We start from the raw sequence: 23,291 nt of genomic DNA, 5'->3' as shown, positions 1-23,291 counted from the left end.
GGAGATCTCTGTATCTGTCTGTCTGTGTCCCTTTATGCCCTTATATGGAGATCTTTGTGATTCTGCGTCCATTTTATGCCCATATATGCCATATATGGAGATATCTGTTTATCTGCGTCCATTTTATGCCCATATATGAGATCTCTGTCGCTTTTTGTTTGTTTCTTCTTTAAGCAGAATACGCAGCCTGCTTAAATCTGCATCATTCAAGTCATCCTCCCAGTCCCACGCTTTGTTGCTTGTCTTATGTTTGTCTTTGTTTCTTTTCTTTTCTTTTTCTTTTTTGGAGCAGACCCCATGAATGCCCCACCCTTTAATGCAAACCCCAATATACCTGTTGTCATAGGACCCGTTTATATGGAGATCTCTGCACACACAGTACCGGTTGCTGAAAACTCTGATGTCAGACGCGCGTGCCGGTGGGAAGAACGGTTCTCGAGATACGCGGATTACATACATACATACACATTCACAGAGATTTTTTGTTGACTCATGTGGCGTACGTGATGTCAGAGCCTTTTATGAAGTGATGTCACAATGAGTCAGCGCTTGCGCCGATTTCCTCCGGAACAGTCTGATGTCAACAATCAGCTCACAATGAGTCAGCGCTTGCGCCGATTTCCTCCGGAACAGTCTGATGACAACAATCAGCTCTGCATAAGGAGATTCCGAACGTTTCGCGCCGGTTTCGGAAAACCGCGAGTCGGGTCGAGGCCCGGCACTGCACTCCGCGCGGCGGCGGGGAACGCGCGTGCCGAATCTGAAGCCGGTGGGATGAACGGTTCTCGAGATACGCGGATTACAAACAAACAAACAAACAGACAGAGATTTGTCGCATTTATAGATAGATTATTGGAAATCAAAGTCCCAGAGTCTGGAGGAGGAGTGGAGATATACAGAATCCACGATGCTTTGTTTAGTCTAGTGTGAAGTTTCCAGCATTATGTGGTTTTATTTTATCAGGTCCAGTCAGTCCTGCATGTGCAGCTGTTCACTAGGAACGTTTTGAGCAATAAAATAAAATTCATGCTCTAAAATGATTTAAAATATTTCAGTTGATGTGTAATGTGAATCTAGAATACGTATATATGAAAGGGGGGTGCCCACTGGCCTGGCGGTCCAGGTGCATACCACATGCATGGGCTCTGATGCCTGGTGTGTCTCGCGGGTTCGGGTCCTGTTACCGACTCCCAAGGGAATTGGGACTGCTGGATCGTTCTCTCCTTCTTTCCTGTCAGTCTTGAACTATCATGCCAATAAAGCTAATTTGAATTGAAGTGTGTGTGTGTGTGTGTGTGTGTGTATTTATCTTCTTATTAATCTTGTAGAGGTGCACATAAACACCGTTCAGGGAATAGTCACACCAGGGGCCACGTTGTACAACCCAACTTACTGGGGCCCCCCAGGACCAGGGAAGCCCCCAGGCTTTACCCCGTTTATCTGCATCAAACTTGGCACAAACACTGTTCAGGGTTCTGCCATGAATACTCACACCAGGGGCCAAATTGTGCAAACCCAACTTACTGTGTCAAGGGCCACACCAAACTTGGCACACTGTTCAGAGCTCTGGCATGAAAATAGTCTTAACAAAAAACCTTAACTGCACACATATGGGGTGCTACCGAAATGTTACAGCAGTTTTTAACACTTCAAATGGACATAATATTGGTGATTGCTCTGCTCTGGTCCACTTATATCAGTATAGGACTAGATTTGAAGGCTACACTACAGCCTGAAAATCTAAATCCTCTCTAGGATACTATAAGCAAGCAGGGGTAACAAATATGTCATAATAGTCCCAGTGACCCAAAATAGACTATTAAACATAGCACCATATTATCACACAAGGACAGATCCAGGGCAGGAATTTCAGGGAGGCCATGGCTGCCGTTGCCGCTCAGTTTGGCCTTGTGCCCCTTCAAAAAATGGCATGTCCTGAGGCCACAGTGGCCTTAATGCTGACAGGGTCTCTTTCTTGTCATGTAGACACCAGTGTATTTAGTTGAGTCCTAGTCAGATAAAATTAAGGCAGAGGTTGGACAACATTGTATTATTTAGTTTTTCCAACTGATTCTGTTAGGAAATTAGGTCTACTAGCCAGGATAAAAAAATGGGAGCCCAACTTGATTTGGCCACTGTGGGTATTTGCAGTGAGCAGATCATGGTAGATTTTTTTATCCTGGCTAGTAGACCTAATTTCCTAACAGAATCAGTTGGAAAAACTAAATAATAAAATGTTGTCCAACCTGAGTGTATTCTTTCCCTAGATTTACTAGACTATCCCCATTTTGAAACCAATCCAGTATCTTTGATTTGTGCAAGACTGAGCATAGATTGGATTGTAAATACCATAATTAATTTAATTCACTGCAGATAGTCTACATATTACATTCTTAACCCTTGATTCAATTACTTAAACTAAAATCTTGTTTTTATGATGGCCTTCTTGCCCTGGCATTTGGCTTTTGTGCCCTCAAACAATGGACAACATGTAAAGCCAAGTGGCCTTGCCCCTAAAGCCTGGACAGATGTATAGATTTTTTCCCCCAGGCAAGGCAGTCCAATGTAAGGTCAGTTCAAGTGCTGACCAATGGACTTTCAGAGGAATCCCTAAGAAACCTCAGTCAATATCAAAGTGCATGAGTCAAGCAAGCATCAGGAGACCAATGGGAGCTCAGATAAAAATAAAAATAAACAGTAAATGCACAGCTGAATAGATACGCCCAGCAACAGCACTTGGGTGAAGAACGGCAACGCTGAGACAGGTTGAATTATTTGTCATGATGCCAGGTGTCAAGTTTGGCTAAGAGCTGAAAGTACCTTGGTTTACAAAGTTGGATTAGTCATCTCTTAGGCTCGCTGTTTGTAAGCCAATCAGACATCTCAGATGATCAGGCACTGGTCTTCTAATTGTTCCTAGAATAAAATCTTAATCTGGTGAAGCTGGTGCATTTAGTCACTCAGACTTCAAACAGTGCAAGTACAGTACTGAAGAGTACGCAAGACCGATATAAATGTACAAGAAACAACGAGAAGTTATTTTTATGCTTACAAACTTACTGCAAAGTGCAATATTCTGTCATTTGTTAAATTCGATCATCTTTAACAGTTATAAGTGTAGTAATTAGGATAAGGTTTCCAGGAGACGATTAAATTATGGGTTTTCATGAAGTGTACTTACTTTTTCACAGCAGTTTCTCTTGTCAAATTACACCCTCTAACGGTACGTTTACTCTGTGAGGACCAGCAGCTCTGGTGTGTGCGGTGCATCTATAAGGATAGACACGAACTTGATGGAATGCTTTGTATTGCCAGTTTCATATTAAACATTATTAATGTGAATACAATTATTTGTGAAGTAAGATGTTTAGGCAGACTGATAGACAGTAGCCTTTGCAGATACAGAAATGTCCTTTCTGCTCAGTAAATCAACCAGATTATTCTAAACCCAACACATGAGTTGTTGAACAAAATGAGAAAGAACAAACAAAATGCAACTGTATGGAGAAACACCGTTTAAGTTTTATTTGGTACTGCTGGTCCTCCAGAGTCAACTATTAAGATAACACAGCCCTTTAACGCACTCCTACAACCAACACCCTCTTCCTTAGTTCTAGGTGGGCATATTTACATGCACACAATTAGATTTTAATACAATACTCTGATAACATGTTGATAGTCTGATTACTAACTGCCACCGTGGCATGATTATGGATTCTAATAAAAAGTGGTTAAGACATAAGATTGTGAATCTCAATGAATACCATCCTGAGTAAACTAACCCATCTAACAAATAAATCCTAGCTGGGTTATTAGGAAAAAATAAATAAAATAAACGTACGGTATCACCCTTAATCTTATTGTTCACAGTAACTGAAGCATTGTGTGCATGTAAACATCCAGTGATGCGAAATGTAACACGGGCAGAGAATTGGTCAGCATTCTCCTGAATACACTGCTCCACTGTTACAGCGAGTTGAAAAAGAGCTTATGTAGACTATTAAAATTGAATTTCACATTTCAATTGTCAAATGAAGGCCAACTAGCAGAATGACAGCCCCACAGTACAAGCGTAGTGCAATGCTGTCAAACTGACTTTGAAAGAATGCCGCCATATTTACAAGCCACAGGATACAAAAATAAAGTTTCTTAAAAAAAAAAAGACATTCACATCCAAAATGATGAAAATGTCTTTTTCCTGTTTATTTACTTAATATTTATATATTTTTTACAAAATAAAAAACATATGAAACAAAAAAAACAAAAAAAAAAAGCTAACAAGTCTGCGAGGATTCGAGAAGGGAATGGGGGGCATCAAACAAACAAGGACTACAGTACTTGTGTTTATATATATAGTATATATATATGTACAAGACAAGTTTATCCATTTAAATTCTTTTAAACGCACAGTACAAAAAAAAAGTCACTGACAGAAAAAATCCAAAACAAAACAGTACAATTCTGTCCGTCTGAAATCACTGCTTCCATTATAAGTGGACAACGAGGGAGGGTTCTTGTGTAGGGGTGGGGGGTGCTTAGAAAAACAAAGTCATTCGTACACAAGAAGGCAGACGGGGTGTGTGTGTGGGTCTTGTTCACGCTCACAATCTCTTCCAGAATTGGTGGGAATCTATGCATTACCGTTTATAGTCCACAGTTATTGTAAATTATTGAGTTAATGGAAAATAATTTTGTACACTTTCTCATATTCTGTGGTGAGAAGACAAAAGAAAACAGCACACACACAGCCTCCTGAGTGTACAACCACGTGCTCAGACAGACACACAAAACACCCACCAACAAACACGGCCTCCTCACATTCCAAGCCAGCGCGCACGCTTACACACACACACACACACACACACACACACACACACACACACACACTCACTCACAAACTCACACTCGCAGACATGCACACATACATATAATATTCTATATTTGGTAAAAAATAAACTTCACTGCCAATTGGGAGAATAACTGTTGGAAGCTTAAAACAATGTCTAAAAGAAATCTGAAGAACAAAAGAAAAATTGGTTGGATATTGTGTGTTCATATACAGTAAGTAGTGGGGAGTTAAAGTGTGAAAAATGCAAACCAGATATTTCTTCGTTTTCCCCCCATCATAAAAAAACAAAAGAAAGGGGAGGGGAGGGGGGGGGAGAAGGGTACCAACCAAAAAGCAAACATTCATTCTTTTAGAAAACATCTCTATGTTACATACATCTGAAATTAAGGGGAGGGTTTGAACATGATACAAATTTCCCAACACTCAATATTTCAGCTCTTTGACGGTGCATCACTACTACAACCATATAACCATTTAGCTCCAGCTTCCCTCTCTTAAGACTGCCCCTGACCCTCCTGCCCGTCCCGGTGCTTCCTTCGGCACAGCACCACCTCTGGCAGGGTGGGGGTGGGGGGAAGAACTGCAGGTGTTATGAGCAGAGAGAGCATGGAGGGAATCTCTATAGCAGAGAGCGAGAGACAGAGAAAAAAGGAAGAGAGATAATGACACAGAGACCATTTGTGGAGGGGTGGCGCAGTATGGGCCCCCTCCGAGGTCCCAGTTTCTGTCAAGACTTTGGAACACAAGGGGGGGGGGGGGCCCAGACGGTGGATGCTAGTTGGTCCCCCAGCTATAGCTGTTGTATGCAGTCTTGTTGATCTGAGACTTCTGTTGAATGGAGGCGTTCTGGCTGCGCTGTCCAGCGCCGCTCTGTGGGGCAGAGAGGACAGTAAGCATTTCATCGCATCATTGTGGATTTCTGTGTCAACTTTAAGGATGTACCAATTGGGGAATTCTCTGGCTGATACAGACGTTTAAATAACCATTTGACTGACAGCCAACAGCAATTTGTTTCCGTTGATATTCATTCACCCTTTTATGCCAACAAATACATCATTATTAGAAATAATTGTTGGTGTTGCTGCCCTTCTTCACACAATGTTTTAATGAGCACAAATTCAACCATATAGCTTTTTATCAATCACATTAACGTCCGCTGGCATTGTGAATGTCATATTATTTGCTGATACACCGATGGCAGAATATTGTATAAAAAGCAGCAGACACACTTCAAGCAAATCTTGACTTTACAAGACCACTCAAAACAAGGATTTGTGATAAAGTGATTTTTGATATTCATGAGCTATATGCCATTCAAAAATCCAAATGAAAACAAAACATTTTTTAAATATTTCACTGCATGCGCAATGTATCTAGAATTTTTTAAGCTGTACTGTGGAAGCTGCTCAACTAGTGGTCAGTAGCGGTATTGCTTTTTTCGAACGTTTTTCGCCCGGAGTCGCAGCGGGCCGCGACCATCTCCGCCTCACCGATACGCATCCGTAGAGCCGTCTCCCGTCATTTTTAGACCATAATTGAGGGAGTAGCATATAAGATTCCTTCACCAATGTAAACACAGTTGCTGAGGGAAGCTACTTTCTGAATAGAGACAGCAAGACTCGCTGTGATTGGCCGGTGGTGTATGATCTGCGCTGTGATTGGCCGGTAGTGTATCATGTGGGAGATGACATCATTTTGCCGGGAAATACAGCCCCTGTCAAGGCTATGTAGAAAACATATAAAGAAAAGGCTTTTGGGGCTGAAATTAACGGAGTGGGTGTTCTAAAACTTTAGCAATTTAATAATTAGGACAATTTTAAGATTTGTTTTATTAAAAAAGTTACATAGTATAACTTTAAGTTTAAAATTTGTAATTATATTACAGAACAAGATTTTACACAACATTCACATTTTGAGTCATTTGATTCATCATTGGTGAATCCCTAGTTTATCTGTCTGCAAACTCCCAATCACTCCCTATCACACACACACATGTTTCTGAGTCATCTACCTGTCCATCCTGTTGGAGGTGGTGGTGCAGGATCTGAGAGTGAGGCTGCTGATGCGGGGCCAGGATGTGCATGAAGGGGGCCGGGGCGTAGCCTGCGGCAGTGGGGGGGTTGATGGGTCCACCACTGCCCAGGGCCGAGGGCAGGCTGAAGGATGCTGCTGGCGTACCAGCATGGAAACCCTGCTTCTCAAATGACTGCAGAAACAAGGATTACATTTTTTTTATATATATATATACTGTATATATGTATGTGTGTGTGTGTGTGTGTGTGTGTGTGTGTGTGTGTGTGTGTGTGTGTGTGTGTGTGTGTATTTTAGATTGTAATTAGAGAAAAGAAAAAGCGAGTGTTAAAAATGTTTCATTTGCTTCGTTCTATTGTTTTATCACGTTTACCGTGCTAAAATGTGGGGCATGCGCACAAGTGGCTTTTTAGACACAATAAGCCAGCAGTTTCTTTATTGCTATTTACAGTAACACTTCTAGCCCCCATAAGTCACATCCAACCATGAAAGGTATCTTGGGAATGGGCTTCTGTGTAAAATGACATATTTAGCCACTTGTACGCATGCCCCCAACCACTGAAATAAGAATCTCTAAAACAAAAGAAAGAAGTAAATGAAATCAATTTAACACTCATCTTTTATATTCTTTAATTACAATCTAAGATATGAACCCTTGTTGTAAACAAATTAAGTTGTCCTTTAAGGAAGCACTATTCTTATAAACTTCACTACTATTTCAGAACAGTCCTGTCATACTGACCTGAGTCTTTGTGTAAACAGACCCTGAAATGTCTGGTACCCCTGTGTTGCTTGACGTCACAGAGACTCCTGCAGGAGACAAAGAGGAGACAAACTTAGCCTGACAAATCTGGAAAATCTTTTTTCTTTTTTCAGAAAAAAAAAAAAAAAACACTTTAGGAAAATCCCTATAGGCATTCAGCCAGTGATTCAGTAACATGATCACTGCCCAAGGGAATATTCTCCTATTTGGATTAGTGTGGCTGCTACTACTGCAGCCTACAGTCTGTCATACACATGAGCATTCCAAGGGTATTCTACACACATTGAGTTTTAGGCCGTTTTCATGTCACCATGTTTTCACCATGTTTTTTTTTACTTCTATGCATTTGATGTATTGATGTTGATGTATTGATTGTATTACCTTGATTCAGATTATTGTAAATTGCTCTGGATTAAAAGTGCTAAATTCCTAAATTGTAAATTCAAAATTGAAAACAATCCTTGACACAGCTATGTAACTAAGGTGGATACATAAGCCAATGAAACATTTATATGATGCCCATCAACATGTCTTGCAATGAGACAAGGAAATCCTGGTGGCAAAAAAAAAGAAAAGTTAAAAAGTCTTTGCATTACTCTTTCATAGCTCAGGGGTAGAGAAACTGGTATTAGAGCACGAAGGGTATAAATCCCGAAGGGTTCCCAGTTCGAATCCGGGCTCCCCCTGAGTTAATGTCGAAGGGTCCTTGGGCAAGACTCTGAACCCCTAATTGCCTCCGGTGAGTAGGTTGGTGCCTTGCATGGCTTCCTCCGCCACCGGTGTATGAATGTGTGTGTGAATGGGTGAATGTAATGCACAATCTATGTAAAGCGCTTTGGATTAAAAGCGCTATATAAATGCACCATTTACCATTTACCATTTATTTCAGAATGAATACCAACCTAAACACCCAGTTTGGTGGAATTACCCTTATTGCATAAACTAAAAGGAAGGGGTAAGGGAACAGGATGAGATGAAGTGGGTAAATAAAAAGGAGATGGAGGGGGAAAAGAAAGTTTAGCAGTTTATCAAGTCCAGTCAGCCATAGTAGTCGAGGCACGGCTGTCTGGTGGTTACTGCCATAGTTGTTCTGACACAGAGATCGCCTGTATTGCAATGCAGACACAGAAGAGGGTACAGGTGTGAAGAATAGGAGGGACTCAAAAACAGACATGTTTGGATACTTCAATGAACCTGGAACACCTTGTATCAAATAAAAATACCACTGCCTCAAGTTCACTGAAATTAGACAAAACTAATTTTCATAAACAGTTGATTGAACTTTGAGTTAGACAAAGTGAAAGCTTACAGTCTTTCATAAAGTCTGACACATTCATTAGAAATTGGTTATGGATCACCACTGTCGCCATGTGGAGATAGGGAGAACAATTAGGTTTTCCTCCCAGAAATATAAAGAAATTGCATACGTCACTGCCACTGGGTATGTGTGGGTTGTAACTGTACTAAAACACCAGCTTTCTTTTTGTCACTGCTCGTCCAACATGGTGGCCCTTCCCTCAAAGACACTGGTAAACCTAACCTCTAAATATTTCAAGACGGGCTTCTCTTCTATTCCAAAAACAGACAACAGAAGCATGTAAAAGGACGTCCAAACCCTCATACACATCTACAGCAGGCAAGATTGTTTAGATGCCACCTCAGGTAAACATTTGCTAGTCGCTTCAAATCAAAGTTCCGGGCCAAGTCCATTCAGTTGAATAGCCATATAATCCTCAAGCAGTCCGTACAATCACTTTTTTTGGAACACAGGATTGTGGGCAAGTACTTTATTAGCTTCATTTGTGTGCCTTTTTCACCTTGCGACCTACTTCATCCTTAGGAGAGTGGGGTAGGTACCTCTGAGAACAGCGATGGGAACATTGGAGGAAAACAAGCAGCAGAGAGGGCAAAGCATGAACCACAGCTGCTCATCACCAGTTTGTAGCCAATAGTGAACTCCTGTACTGACTTTCAACTCCCTCTATTAGTGACACGTCGACGCTTGCTTGCTGTAAAGTCGCTCTGGACAAAGAGCGTCTGCTAAATGCCTACATTTTAGTGTTTCCTTGATCCGTTCAGCAGTGGTGATCCGCTACAGAAAAAATAAAAACTATTTAACTGCCAGTGATTCAGGGGTAATTTGAATTCTCCTTAATTCATTATAAATTATGAAAAGGGCCCAGATGAACATCTCTAGAAGCATTAAAGTGCAGTCGACCCGGACCATAACTGTAACCACAAATGGGACATGCATGGACCAGTGTTGATTTTGACAGCAAATTTAGATTTAGTCAGTCTTTTGAAAAAATAAATAAAATAATAAATAAAAAATAAATATATTTTAGTCAACTCAAATGTTTTAGTGGACTAAATATCATAAGATTTTAGTCAACTAAATCTACAGTTGAATATGACAACAAGAGTATTTTGGCAGGCCTTGATGGCTACAAGCTCAACGCGTAGCAACTTTTAGATCTGCCATTTTCAGAGCGCAACAGAACATAAAATGACAGGTCTTTTAGTTCTACTGGATCTCTTCTCCACCAGTCCCTCCCCAACATTAGTCTTGTTTTTATTTGTTGACGAAATTCTCAATATATTAGTCATAGTTTGACTAAATGTTTTTGTGTCATAGCTTTAGTCGACAAAATCAACACCCATGGACCCCAAATTAAAATTACCCCAAACCCATCCCAGCTGCATGAAATCAAACGAGAAACACTGGATATTTGTGTCACACATTACTAAACACAGATTGGACACTAGCAATCACTTACCAACACAACTGATCACAGCGGACTATTACATGGCATGTCTAGCGCAACTCAGACTGTATGACCTATACTTGTATAAAGCCCTGGTGATGAGTAGCTCTGGAGTAAGGGAGCTTTAGCACAACAATGGCAGGCTGGGCTTGAAAAGAAAAATGGAGGCAGGCTGCAGTACTGTCTAGCATACATACACAGTGCAGCAGTTCTCGCTTTCAAATCAAGCAATGAAGGAGCGTGGACGAAGAGGGAAAATAGGCGATGCGGAAGGACGGCTGATGACACAAGGAGGATGGGAGGTGGGTGGAATGGAAGTTTTATTTTCTCTTTTCATTTGGCATGTGGCGGCACTCACCGACTCCAGGCCCGGTGACAGAGCTGGCTGGCTTGTTTTGTGCGGAAGCGGCAGCGGCCACGGCAGAGCCGTATCCGCCCTTACAGAAATCCCCACTCCCCGAAGCCTGGCCCACATCCTCATAGCCTGCAACAGTCAGACACACAGCCGCAGCCCACAGCGTTAGACACACCAGGCGGGGGGAGGGAGGGAAGGAGGCAGACCTCTGCTCTTAATAGTCGGTTTAGTTCCAACCTTTGTGGAAGCACCAGGTGGGTGTTGTTTCAGGGTCAGGTTACAATAGAAAATCACAGCAAACTGAAATAATGCCTGCGATTACATTCTGGTACCGTTTTTTGTCCCAAGTGGTAAAACGGCATCCACCTGGTACTGTTTTATCTGCAAAACTATTTGAGCCAGGTCTGAGGGGGTAGATACGGGGGGGTGAGGTTCAGGCAGGGTGTGTACGCGTCCGCAATGGGGGCGGGGGTGGAGGGCTGGAGGCTGGGCAAGATGGCAGGTGAGCTTGGTGCAAGGGTAGGTAATGGCAGAAAGCAGCAGACTGTGCAATTTTGTACAAATAATAAACAAATAAATAAAAAAAGGCACTGCGGTCTTATGATTGTAGGTGCACAAAACTCACATGGTTTGGGAGTAAATTCAGTTGTGAATGAAAATAATCTAAGAAAGTACAGGATAAAAAATCTTTTGATTATGGGGATGCTTGAACTGGGGAAAGGTACATAAAGAAAAGGGTCTGTGTGTAGAAGCGTGAGCTGGCAGCACTGGTGTTGAAAGGGGTGGTGTGGAGGAGGGGACAGTATTGAGTACTTCAGTGTTGGTGGTGAGAGTGTTGAGGATGTTAGGGCTGTAGGGGACAGTATTGAGTACTAGAGCATTGGTTCTCAAAGTGGATTCCAGGGAATCTGTGGGTTCCTTTAGTGGGGTCTAAATTGACCCATACAAGTCTGTAACTCTGTCAGAGTTAAGGGGAAACCTTGAAATTTGAAAGTTTGAGAAACACTATACTAGAGTGCTGGAGGGGACAGTGTTTAGGATGATGGGGCTGTAAGGGACAGTATCGAGTACTAGAGTGTTGGGGGGACATTGTTTAGGATGATGGGACTGTAAGGGACAGTATTGAGTACTAGAGTGTTGGAGGGGACAGTGTTTAGGATGATGGGGCTGTAAGGGACAGTATTGAGTACTAGAGTGTTGGAGGGGACATGGGGCTGTAAGGGACAGTATTGAGTACTAGAGTGTTGGAGGGGACAGTGTTGAGGACGATGGGGCTGTACGGGACAGTATCGAGTATGATGGTGAGTGTTGGAGATAAGGGGAGGGTGGATGGTGAAGCGTTTGAGGCCAACTCCTCTTGCTGAAATGAAAAAAGCAAGCAATGGAAGACAACAGAAGACCAACCACCCTAACCCCATCTGTTATTTATAAAAGTGAGGTCGCCAGGCAACATTGTTGTACGTCCTGCTTTTTTTTCTCCTCCCGTTTATTTTCCATTGGCAATCCTACAGACCAAGACCAGCCTAGGGAGTTGTTGAAACGTACAATTTAGTTTTTTGCCCACATTCCTTGTAGAGAGTGTTTCCTGCTGTTCACAGGCAACAACAATGGCTGCGCAAGATACATACAAGTTAGCCATGGTCTGTCAGTGAAACTGGACAGAAATTAAAAGCGAGCATCAACAGAAACCCATATCGACTTGCAAGCAGTTGCATTCTTAACTTTCAGAATCAAAGGGAACTAGAATCAACGCAGCGGACAGGTTTCAAAAGTTGAATATGAACAACCTAAGAACACATGCGGACAAGCATTTTGCTCACATTAATAGATATTAGTGATGTAAAAAAAGAAAAGAATAACAAAAAAATCACTCAAGGCACCAGTCAGTAATACTAAGCAGGTGTAAATCAACTAAACGGGCATGACCACTGAAGGCATGCCGTTTCCGTGGAGAGCGCCTGGTGTATTTGCTCGGTGCCTCACCAGTGCTGTAGCCATGGGAACCGTAGCCACTGGCCTGTTGGAAGGGCGTGGCCGATGGGTTCACGCCAACATTCACGCCATGCTGCTTTGACGAGGTAGGAGCCACCTGGATGTAGGAGAAAACATGAACAGGGAGTAGTTAAGAGGCTGTGTCCACAGCCTGATGAAAGCCCCCTAGTGACAGGAAATACATGTGAACCTCCTGGGGCTGGTAAACTGTACAATGCATGGCATATTTCCATTACAACAACCTAAAAAAAAGGCAATTGGCCAAACGTTTCAACAGCAAAGATGGGAAAATCCATTTTATTTGGTGTTCCAAGTAAAAAAAAAAAGAATAGAAAGAAAATCCATTTTGGACAACTGATGTAATTTCCTGAATTTGTAAAACAAAAACGACAGCAAACAAAACAAAACAAAAAAATACATTTAATTCCATTCCTGAACACAAAAGAAAACAGATATGACAAAATAGTTAAACTTGGTGACATTCTGTTGTGCTTCTTCCTCTCAGTTTAGCAGGGCATTCCTCACCGGGAACACAGGTCCGTACTGAAAGGTGTTTGGTAGGCCTGGCATGCCGGTGTAGTAGGGCAGGCTGGTGTAGCTGTACCCTGGGGGCAGGGCCGGGTTGAGGAACGGCTGCTGCGCCGTGTGGTGCGTCTGTGTCTGGTTCTGCTGCGTCTGGGCCAACGTGGTGGCCGGCGCCGGAGACGACGCATCACCACGTCCGAACTTTGACAGGTCACCTGTGGAAATGGGAAGATGGATGAGAGGAGGAGGAAACAGTGACTTGTGAATTGTGTAAAGCAGGGGTCTTCAACGTTTTCAGGCCAAGGACCCCTTAGCTGAGAGAGAGATGAAGCAGGGACCCCCACGACATATTGTATAAAATTGTGTTGCAGATTAAAAATGTTCATAGATTTCTTAGAAAGCTTAGCCTTGTTTGACAGCACTGTCATCATGTTGGAGTAATGTGTATTTTCAGACATTTAACCACTTGAACCGTCAAATACTTTAATCTGCTCTTTTCCCCTCTACAAACCTCTTTTCCAAAAATAGCTGATCTACAAGCTTACAACACCTTGCAGCTATTTTTGGGTAACGTTCCACTCAGAATAGGGATGCTAGCGTTCAAGTGGTTAACTCATACCATGCCAAAAAGACGATTTCTATAATAAAATCGTCTTTTTAACTAAGGATGCCACGGGCAAAAATGTCTCCAAGGTCCAGGTGCCGAGATTTTGTATGTTTTTATTTACTGTTGGGGGGGGGGGCCCACTGATCGATCACAGAAACAGACACAGTCGTTGTGATTCAGTGGCAAAAACAATTTTGTCAATCGGACAAATGGTTCCAGAGATAGAGCTGAATCAATCAAAAAAAATGTCCAGCCACTAGAATGAACACGCAATTTCTCCCAACAGCCGCACGAGGGAGCCAACACACAAACAGAGAAAAGCATCTCTCTGATCTCAGGTCATTTTGACATCTTTTCAATAAAAAAGACGCCCTTACAGAAAACCGTCTTTTATCGTCTTTTAAAAAAAAATGTTTTTTTGGACCTCCAACAATGTACTAGGCATGATCGCGATCACGAAATTGCATGTTTAACCCCCATACCAACCCCATCTTTCAAACATGGCAGCCATGTTTACATTTGAAGAAAACATAAGGGCTCCCATCTCCTGAACGGATCTCCAAGCGGATTTTTTTGTTTGAAAGCTGTGAAAAGCATGCACATGCGTAGTGCACCAACGTGCACCAACGTGCACACCATTTTTTAACCCTTTGTACCATTTTGGTGGCGAAATGGCAATATAAGAGGTCCCACTTTACATATCGATATGGCACCAACTGTGTTAAAATAAAAAACATGTCATGATCACATCACACAAGGATTTGGCAGCCCCCCTTTAGTAACTCTGAGGACCCCCTAGGGGTCCCGGACCCCCTGTTGAAAACCCTTGGTGTAAAGCCAAATGTATGCTCCGTAGCACGATAGTAGACCTACAAGCGTGTAATTATTCTCTGAGCAAGACATCATCAGGCGAAGTATGTATCAGGCATTCGGGCTCTTGGGTTAGAAGGAGACTCCATTAACTGTGGAGGCTTTTACATCCTAGAGCAGAGCACGGCACTACAACTGACAGAGCTTGATTTTTCTGAATAGCTCAACTGGTATTATACCACCTCTGTGCCCGGATTTGGAGCTTTGATTTCACTTGAGAACAACACGTGCAATCATCAGGTCACAGACATAATTGTCAAGCGGATTGACTTGTGGTTAGGTAAACCCCCGGAGCAGACTGCCAGGTAATGACAGTGGTGGAACAAGTACTCAAATGTTTTACTTAAGTAAAAGTCTAAAATTCTAAATGTTAAAGTACAAAATGTTTGAAAATAGCAGATCTACAAGCTCACAACGTGTCACACAATGCGTTCTGAGCTTGTAGAGTGTATAAATAGGGCTAAAGTGGTTCATGTATGTTTTATAATATTATAATTTACATCTGCAAAGTAACTAGTAACTAAAGGTTTCAAATAATTGTATCGGAGTAAAAGTACAATATTTGGATCTGAGATGTAGTCGGGTAGAAGTAAAAGCATTGGAAATAGTCAAGTAAAGTACACATATCTCAAAATTGTACTTAAGTGCGATACTTAAGTAATTGTACTTAGTTTCTTTACACCACTGGGTAATGAGCTCACCAGAATAAGGGTTGTTGGTCAGGCCGCCATCTCTGCCAGTCAGTGCCGTGGCAGGTGTGGCAAATGGAATGCTGTAGTAATCCTGACAAGATGACAATAGGAGGGAGAGAGAGAGAAAGAAAAGGAAAGGAAAAAATAGTCAATTAACTAAAAAGCAACAAACAAAAACCAAAAAGCATCAGGCCATGGGTGCATGTCTATAGTCATCAGGCTGAACTCACCAGTGGTATTCTGGTCTGTAGCATCTGTAGGTCGTCATAGCCATACACCTGAGGCTGAGAAAGGTAAAAGGGTTCACTTTAAAAATGTACCATCGCCACACAAAATCATAAGACCTGAGATAAAAGCATGCATTGGGGACCAGAACTGTCTAATTCCACTAGTTGGACTCTGAGGAATTATGCTTTGCAGAGCAAGGAACTGATAAGTCAAACAGAACAAGAATCCTAAGTGAAGTTGTTTTTTTATGTCTGTGACCGTCTCATCATCGTGCAATGAAATTGTTTGTCCTGACTCGGTCGTTAGGAAACACTGCATTCATCCGAGTGAGTCATACTAGTCCATTTGTCTGCATTACATCAAACGTTTAAAATGTTTTCTAGTATCATCAAATGCATGAATTATACATAGTTGCCACTTCTAATCATCACAATAATTATAGGATGAAATGGAGGATAAACTAACATTGTAGAAGTGAGGTCCAGGAAAAGGTGCGTGGTGTGGTGTGCGACTCACAGGGTAGGCGTGCAGTAGTCCAGGTGCCATGATGTAGGGGTTGGGCAGCAGAGGGGGCACTCCAGGGGGAAGATTTGGTGGTGCTTTCCCTGTATGCAGAAGTACAAAAAATATATATACAAAACATTATGTTCAATTCAACTTCAAAAGGAAAAAAAGGTACAGCAAATTAATGGTACAAATAGTGACTATTTAATAGTCTCTTATGTCTGTCGGCTAACAAGTACATTAAGAAGATGTTCAGCTTTGTTGTTTTAAGATCAATAAATTATGATTGAATGACCTACCCTCCCGCCTCCCTCACATGTACACCGGCGGGGGAGAAAATGAACATCCACATAACATAATCTAACCTGAGGACGCTGCTGAACTGCGCGATGAGGTCGACGAAGAGGCCATGATCGAAGCCGACGAGGAGTTTGACCCGGCTGCCATGGCCACTGGGGGACCCATTGAGGCCATGTTGAGGCTCATGGCCAAGGTGCTGGCTGCGACAAAGCCAGAGGGGGCCAAGACAGTGGAGGAGCCCACGGACGAGGCTTGGGGTGCCCCGAGGGAGACCTGCACCACCGCCGCCGCTGACGAAGAGGGTACCGACGAAGAGGCCACGGCTGAGACGGAGGAGGGGTAGGAGGAGGGATGCAAGCTGGAGTCGCCGTCTATGCCAGGGTGCTGCAGAGGATGTCGTTCAGACAAATTATATTAGACGTCCATTAGAGGTCGAACGGATACGTTATCAGTTTATCTGACGCATCCGCTATCGCAGGAAATGCAGTTTTCAGAATGTTGCTTTTAAGAGATGGGAGGCAAATATCCTCATCACACACACACAGACAAAATATGTGATGTTCTATTATTCAGGAGGCTAGAGTTAACGTTATCCAATAAATTAATTCATCCTATGACAGCAATTCATCCAACAGTTTATCCTGCAATATTGAGTAGCAGGCACAAGAAACTCCTTGCCTAACCTGAGGAGGTTCTTCCCTTAAGCATATTTAGCTTCATTAGAGGCACAGATTTAGATTTTTCTTCTTCAAACATTCTTCCCCCAAAAATGTTCAAAAAGATAAAACTAAATAGTGAAAATACCAAATCGACAAGCTCACAATGCATTGCATGAGCCGATATATCAGCTATATTAGCTATTCATAGTACGACAAAGGATGTAGGGCTTAAGCCATTTGGGAAATGCCCCAACATATACTGTACATACATACATACATACAACCACTCACCACCAATAAGCTTGAACTTGATGCTCGGCCTGAAGATTGAGCGAGGCTGTTCTGTTGTGTTGGGAGAGAACTATGGAAGGAAGACCAAATCAGAGCACTTAAGGCCAATTTACACTTTGTGCATGACCTCAACATTACATATTTTCAACTGGGAAAAAGATGGTCATGAGAGTCTTAGCTTAATAAATCTGTAGCCTGCTTAACATACTGCTACATAAGCAGGTATGTCAGTTTTCCAGTTTAATTTGATGGATCACTTTAGAAAAATAAATATCTCAATGTGCTAGTGAATTGAAATGTACGTATTTGAGTAGTCTTACTTGTTATGCTGGGGCGGGGGCATGGTGCTTGGGGGCAGGTCTTCACTGTGCCCCAAAGTACTGAGGGACGTCTGATTGGATGTTGTCAACATAGAGGCGGGACTTGAGCCACTGTCCGTCATGGCTCCCATGCTTGAGACTGATGCCGTTGTGACTGAATCAGAGGCCGACACTGCAGAACCTGCTGCAGCTAAGAGGAAATCAAAGAGTCATTTCTGTGATATAGTCCAACCCGCAATCAGACTGATAGACAAAACTAAAAATAAATAAAATAAATGCTTTCTATGATGTATTCCAATCCAGAGAAATACCTGTTCATCTGACATGTAAAGAGGATGATTCTGGGATAATAGTTCCAATCCAGAGAAATACCTAATATGACTTGACTTGTTTTCACCATTATCAACAACTTTGTGCACAATTTAGGTAAAAAACAAAGAGCAAATCAAAGTCACATTTTAGGAAATTACTTACATGCCCATTATGGGCATGTCATAATAGTCATTCCACATTCTGCAAAAATATACAGTGTAAATCAGGCCTAAGTCACTCACCTTCCACAGATTGCACCGTCTGCATTGAACTGAAACCATTCTGTAAAAACAAAAATGTATGTGAAATGTAGCGGTTTTCATTTCTATTGAAACATGCAACTGGGAAAGGTTTAAGGGGGTGTGGGGCTCTTGGCAACACAATCATTAATGTACGCAGCATTGCAACTCTATGTGAGGCCTAAAACCACTCATGCTTTATAATAGGCCTGACCCAGTCAAAGTAAGACCTAGAAGCATGAGACATTGTGACGCATAGAAATATCTAGACTGGGTGAACAAAATTTGTAGCGCACACACAAATGGCCCAATTTTTGTCCGTGCCTTACCCCTTATACCTAAACTTCTTTGCCTTTTAGTTACTATTTTCAAGTTTTTCTAAAATACGTTGAGCCGATCTACTAGCTCACAACGTGTCAGCTATTTGAAGTATTTTAAAATGTTTGTTATTATGGAGACAACGGAAAGACAGCCTCGAAGAGGACACAACTCAATATTACGACAGTTGTCAAAATAAATTAGGGTATGCCGAGACTTTATCAGACAATAAAATAAAACAATGCTGTTTAAAGAGACTTCTCTCTCTCTCCCCCCCCCCCTCCCCCGAGAACAAACTACCTTGATCCTTAGAACACAGTACACCATCAGTAACTGTAAAAGGACATTGTCGATTCATTGATTGATCAAGCTAGCACAAAAGAAAACCCCGGATAAGGGTCAATTAGGGTAGAATGGCTCAGCGTAGAGTACAGCAACTCGCAAATTATGAGCCTGGTTTTCAAGATGCTGGGACTGTCAAACTACTTCAAAAGAGTGAGAAGAGACCACAGGCATAACACCAGAGGGAGCTCCACCGATCTCATTCCCCCCAGATTCGGCACAAACATGGGGATAAATGAATTCCATTATGCCACATAAATCTGTAATGCCCTACTACCACAGCCATAAAAAATTAGCACCTGCCTGCAATTTGCAACTGGGCCAAGTCATCCTTTTATCGTTATAGTATAACTGTACTTTTGCAAACTGTTATAAAAGTATTCAATCAATCAAAATACCGTCCATAAAGACTATGACCTCACCTTGGGCTGCATGTCCTTCTGTGGGGAGGATGAGACTGAGGGAGGGTAGCGTCTGCTCTGGGAGGTTCTCTGATCGTACAGGTCCATCTGGCTGGGGTTGGGGAGAGCAGCAGTCGACTCACTGGAGGTTGGAACAGCATAATGAACAAAACGTTCATTGCAACATAACCCAAAATAATAATAAATGTTTTTTTATCTTCCTGGGTTCATTAGTGCCAGACAGATTAAGTTCAAAAGACATAAAGAACTATACTATACAACAACAAAAAGCGATCATGTATATATATATATATATAACTTCTATCACAAAATTTCAGCTACTACTGAGACTATTACTGGGACTGTAATCAAGTGTGGTGTTTCACCACTGTAAAGTTACCACTGCAACTTTCTTACACCAATTTATTTACACCCAGTGTGACGTGCCCTTTATTATTTTAGAAGTACAAACCTGCTAGGACTGGTGTACATGGTGTTCTGAACCTGGTTGGCTGGCGTGGTGGTGGCAGGGGTGGAGTCATATTCTGGCATCACTGGTTCCGACCCAAACTGCAGCGCTCCAAACTGGAGATTGAGGCCAGAGATGTCTGATGAGCCTGGCATCTCTACTGCCATCGCTGGAATCTGTAGACATTAAAAGGAAAAGGATGTTAAGAGATCTTTTCAGCAGTGTTTCCGACATGCAATGTGGCACCATCAACACTACAACATTACAGAGAAATAAAACTGCATACATACTGGGAACTGCATACAGATGCAAAAAACCTGACAAGCATGTCTACATGTCTAACATCAGGCTCTAACGGTGGGCAGAAAGTGAAGTAAGCACAGATGGAAGCTGCCAGAGCAAGTTAACATTACAGCCTAAAAAAGATTATACAAGCCAGATGTTTGGATTGGGTTTACAAACCATCTAAAATGACATTGTTTAGATGAAAATTTTACAGTTCGTTTTTATGCTAATTGCCATTTTTTTCCCCATTACGCCAAATACAATCACACCCAGTGTGAGTGAGCACTGCCTACTACAAAGTGGTGACAATACCTTTGTAGTAATGGAGGTTCTCTTCTTCTGCTGTTTTAGTTTGTGCTGCTGTAGTGGTAGGGGGCTGGAGCCTTGCGTGTCTGACGGACCCGGCGACACTTGCTGACCTAAAGTGGGGTTCGCCACCATTTTGGGGAGGGACGAGGCAGGTGGAGGGGCTACGTGGGGTGAGGTCTGTTGGGGCAAAGAGGAGACCGAAGAAGGTGGAGGCAGGCCCTTGTCCTGCAGGAAAGCGTCCAACATGGACGACGTGGAGGTGGTGGACTGGTAGGGCTGGCGCTTGGTGAAGGGGGTGTGAACCGCAGACTCCGGCTGAGTCTTCATATCTGCATGGAAAATACAATTATTCTTCCCCAGCTCAAACATTGTGATTTCAAACTTTACCCTTGGCAAAGTTGGATGAAGTCTGTCTTTGCGTTAGAACAGGGGTCTTCAACGTTTTCAGGCAAAGGACCCCTTAGTTGAGAGAGATATGAAGCAGGGACCCCCAGATTCCATATACCGGTAGTTTCATCGTTCGACCGCACAATTATCAGTGTATTTTGGATTCATGTCAATGTGTTTTCAGATATTGAACCACTTGAACCGTCAATACTTAATAAACTTGACCTTTCACTCTGTACTTAGTCTGCTCTATTTCAAATTTTTGGATAAAGTTCTCAGAATATGGACGCTAGGGTTCAAGTGGTTAATATAAAAAAGGGAAAAAAAAGTTTCTATCATACAAAGCTTTGGCCTGATGAAGGAGCAGTTATGGTTTTTTCAATCAGCATAACATTTCTTACTTTATCCTTTGGACTAAAGTTTGAAAAATGAAGTGCGACAGTTGTGTCAACTAGAGCAGCCAATTTTGTTTGGTGGTCATTGGAGAATTCCCAACCAACCCTGGACAAACCAACACAAAAAAATAATATTTATAACAGTATGTGCTCTCTCACCATACTGCCCCAGTGTCGAGGGGCTTGTATCCCACGAAGACGGAGTGGTGTTGGGAGGCCCAGCTTGTGAGTGCTGGGCAGCCAGCTGGGCCAGTGCCTGGGCCGTTTTGTACTGCTCCAGGAACTGAGAACCAGTGGTGGTCCCTGTGCTGCCTCCTTTAGGGTCTCCCACGTCCCCAAAGCCCTTGCTCAGCATGCCCACCTGCAATGATGGCCATTACTTAGAATTGTTGTTCAGTGGGACGATGTGGTGGTTTTCAAACACATGCCGACTTGGAAGAGTTTCTGCCGGCCTGTGATGTTGCTGGTCATGTTATTCTGCATTCCGGTCTCTACTGTCAACAGATTATAATGGAGGCCTATTCCAAGGAAACAATTGATTGTCTAGGACTTTGTTGTATTTGGACGATGTATTGACATGTAGGATTATTTACAATTGGGGTTAGCTAATTATTTCAAACTATTTGTCCTAAAACAATGATTCATTGTTCTTCAGGCTTGGAATTGATGTCCGGGAAATTACTGTTCAATTCTATTGGTTGAATTATTTTGTCTCACCCAAATACAAGCACATGGTCTGCAGAAGTGGCAGACTAGCTAGTGGCAAGTTCTTACTGGTTTTACTACTGTAGATTTGGACCATCAACCTGTCAATCAAATGGCAGTTGACATATAAATGACACCCCCACCATTAGACAGAAGAGACACCTTTTCTAGAGTAGAAGGAAGTATATTTTTGAGCGGTGCTCCTGGAAGGAGCTGAGCTCCAACATCTATGCCCAGGGTCACATTGGCCAAGCTTCGCAGGATTCTTTGTAAATATATGAACCCAGAGATACTTTCAGTAGAATGACTGATATGCAATCAATACCAATGGGGTGGCAATGAGTCTTAAGTCTTAAACAACTAATAAACCACCTGAAATGTTAATAGGCATTAATAGACTTACTGGAGACAATGCCAGGCTCTTGGCTATAACCTCTGAATATGTAAAAGCATAAATATATAGGCTATTACGCCATTAGCTGAAATAGGCTACAACTCCAGCTGCAGCGGAGGGCAAAACAATAGTGTAAGGACAGGAGGGCAAGAGCTGACACGCATATATTCAATCCACTACAAAGGCTTAGCTTACCATGCTGTGCTGGGTATAAGGAGTGCTAGAGGGTGCCTGAGAGAGCGGCACCCCTTGCTTGGAATTGCTGAAGACCAGTGACTGGGGCAATGAGGGGGGCTGGGAGGTTTCCATGGGGGCGTTCTCTGGCTCCGAAGAGGACGACGGGGGAGTCTTGCCCAACAGCACTGCCAGGTCAATCCTGTGGGAGAGGGCAGAGATCAGGGGCAGAACAAGAGGTGTACTAAACCACTGGTTCTCAATGTGGGGGTCCATGAGGGGGTCCCCAGCTACATGACCAATGCAACCGAATGGACCCGTTTGCATGCTTTTGAAGTTCAGACTCAGGAAGGGTCCATTTTAAAATAACACTTGAGGATTTTACAGTGTAGATTGGGTCGCTGAGGTAATCACATCAAATGGGCCTGTAGCCAATGCATATCAAACTGGGGTCCTTGAATTAGAAAGTCACACCATTTAGACATTAATTTATAATGTTCCATTCAAGAACGAAGATAAACAACAACTTTCATGACAAAGAACCTTGAATACAAGTTGTATGAATGGATGGTTACAATTACTGTTGAATGAATTAAGGCATCTCGACCCACCTCTGTCCCTTGGTGATGGTGACATTCTCCTGAGGCAGAGGCATGGTGGCCACACTGGATGCTGTGAATATCTTGGTCTCTGACAACTGAGAAAGAGACAGAGGTAGGGAGAGATCCAGAGACCGACAAGTATCAACACCAGCTGGCCTAAATGCATTTGTGCCTTGGCTGTGGTTTCCAAAGTGCTCACATTAACATT

General features: G+C 42.6%; 1 protein-coding gene across 11 annotated transcripts in view; it reads right to left on the bottom strand.

Moving 5' to 3' along the window:
* Positions 1-3,570: 3,570 nt before the first annotated feature.
* ubap2l (ubiquitin associated protein 2-like) overlaps positions 3,571-23,291 on the bottom strand; it is a 36,298-nt gene continuing 16,577 nt past the window's right edge. For 4 of the 11 annotated variants that reach the window (XM_080735951.1, XM_080735948.1, XM_080735954.1 and 1 more), the window contains 19 exons: positions 23,093-23,178; positions 22,503-22,683; positions 21,368-21,569; positions 20,430-20,755; positions 19,836-20,008; positions 19,385-19,505; positions 18,306-18,345; positions 17,752-17,941; positions 17,432-17,501; positions 16,547-16,865; positions 16,143-16,282; positions 15,680-15,733; positions 15,459-15,540; positions 13,281-13,495; positions 12,747-12,852; positions 10,767-10,892; positions 7,623-7,690; positions 6,861-7,055; positions 3,571-5,719 (listed from right to left, as the gene is read on the bottom strand). In XM_080735951.1, the coding sequence (XP_080592077.1) occupies positions 5,624-5,719; positions 6,861-7,055; positions 7,623-7,690; positions 10,767-10,892; positions 12,747-12,852; positions 13,281-13,495; positions 15,459-15,540; positions 15,680-15,733; positions 16,143-16,282; positions 16,547-16,865; positions 17,432-17,501; positions 17,752-17,941; positions 18,306-18,345; positions 19,385-19,505; positions 19,836-20,008; positions 20,430-20,755; positions 21,368-21,569; positions 22,503-22,683; positions 23,093-23,178 (2,790 nt within the window). In that variant the 3' untranslated portion in view covers positions 3,571-5,623. Of the gene's footprint in view, positions 5,720-6,860; positions 7,056-7,622; positions 7,691-10,766; positions 10,893-10,967; positions 11,001-12,746; positions 12,853-13,280; positions 13,496-15,458; positions 15,541-15,679; positions 15,734-16,142; positions 16,283-16,546; positions 16,866-17,431; positions 17,502-17,751; positions 17,942-18,305; positions 18,346-19,384; positions 19,506-19,835; positions 20,009-20,429; positions 20,756-21,367; positions 21,570-22,502; positions 22,684-23,092; positions 23,179-23,291 lie in introns of those variants that run through there. The other 7 variants (XM_080735955.1, XM_080735949.1, XM_080735957.1 and 4 more) reach the window with 5 other exon arrangements.

The sequence above is a fragment of the Nannobrachium achirus genome (assembly GCF_963921795.1).
Source record: "Nannobrachium achirus genome assembly, chromosome: 10".
Lineage (NCBI taxonomy): Eukaryota > Metazoa > Chordata > Actinopteri > Myctophiformes > Myctophidae > Nannobrachium > Nannobrachium achirus.
This window is presented reverse-complemented; position numbering and strand designations above follow the sequence as displayed.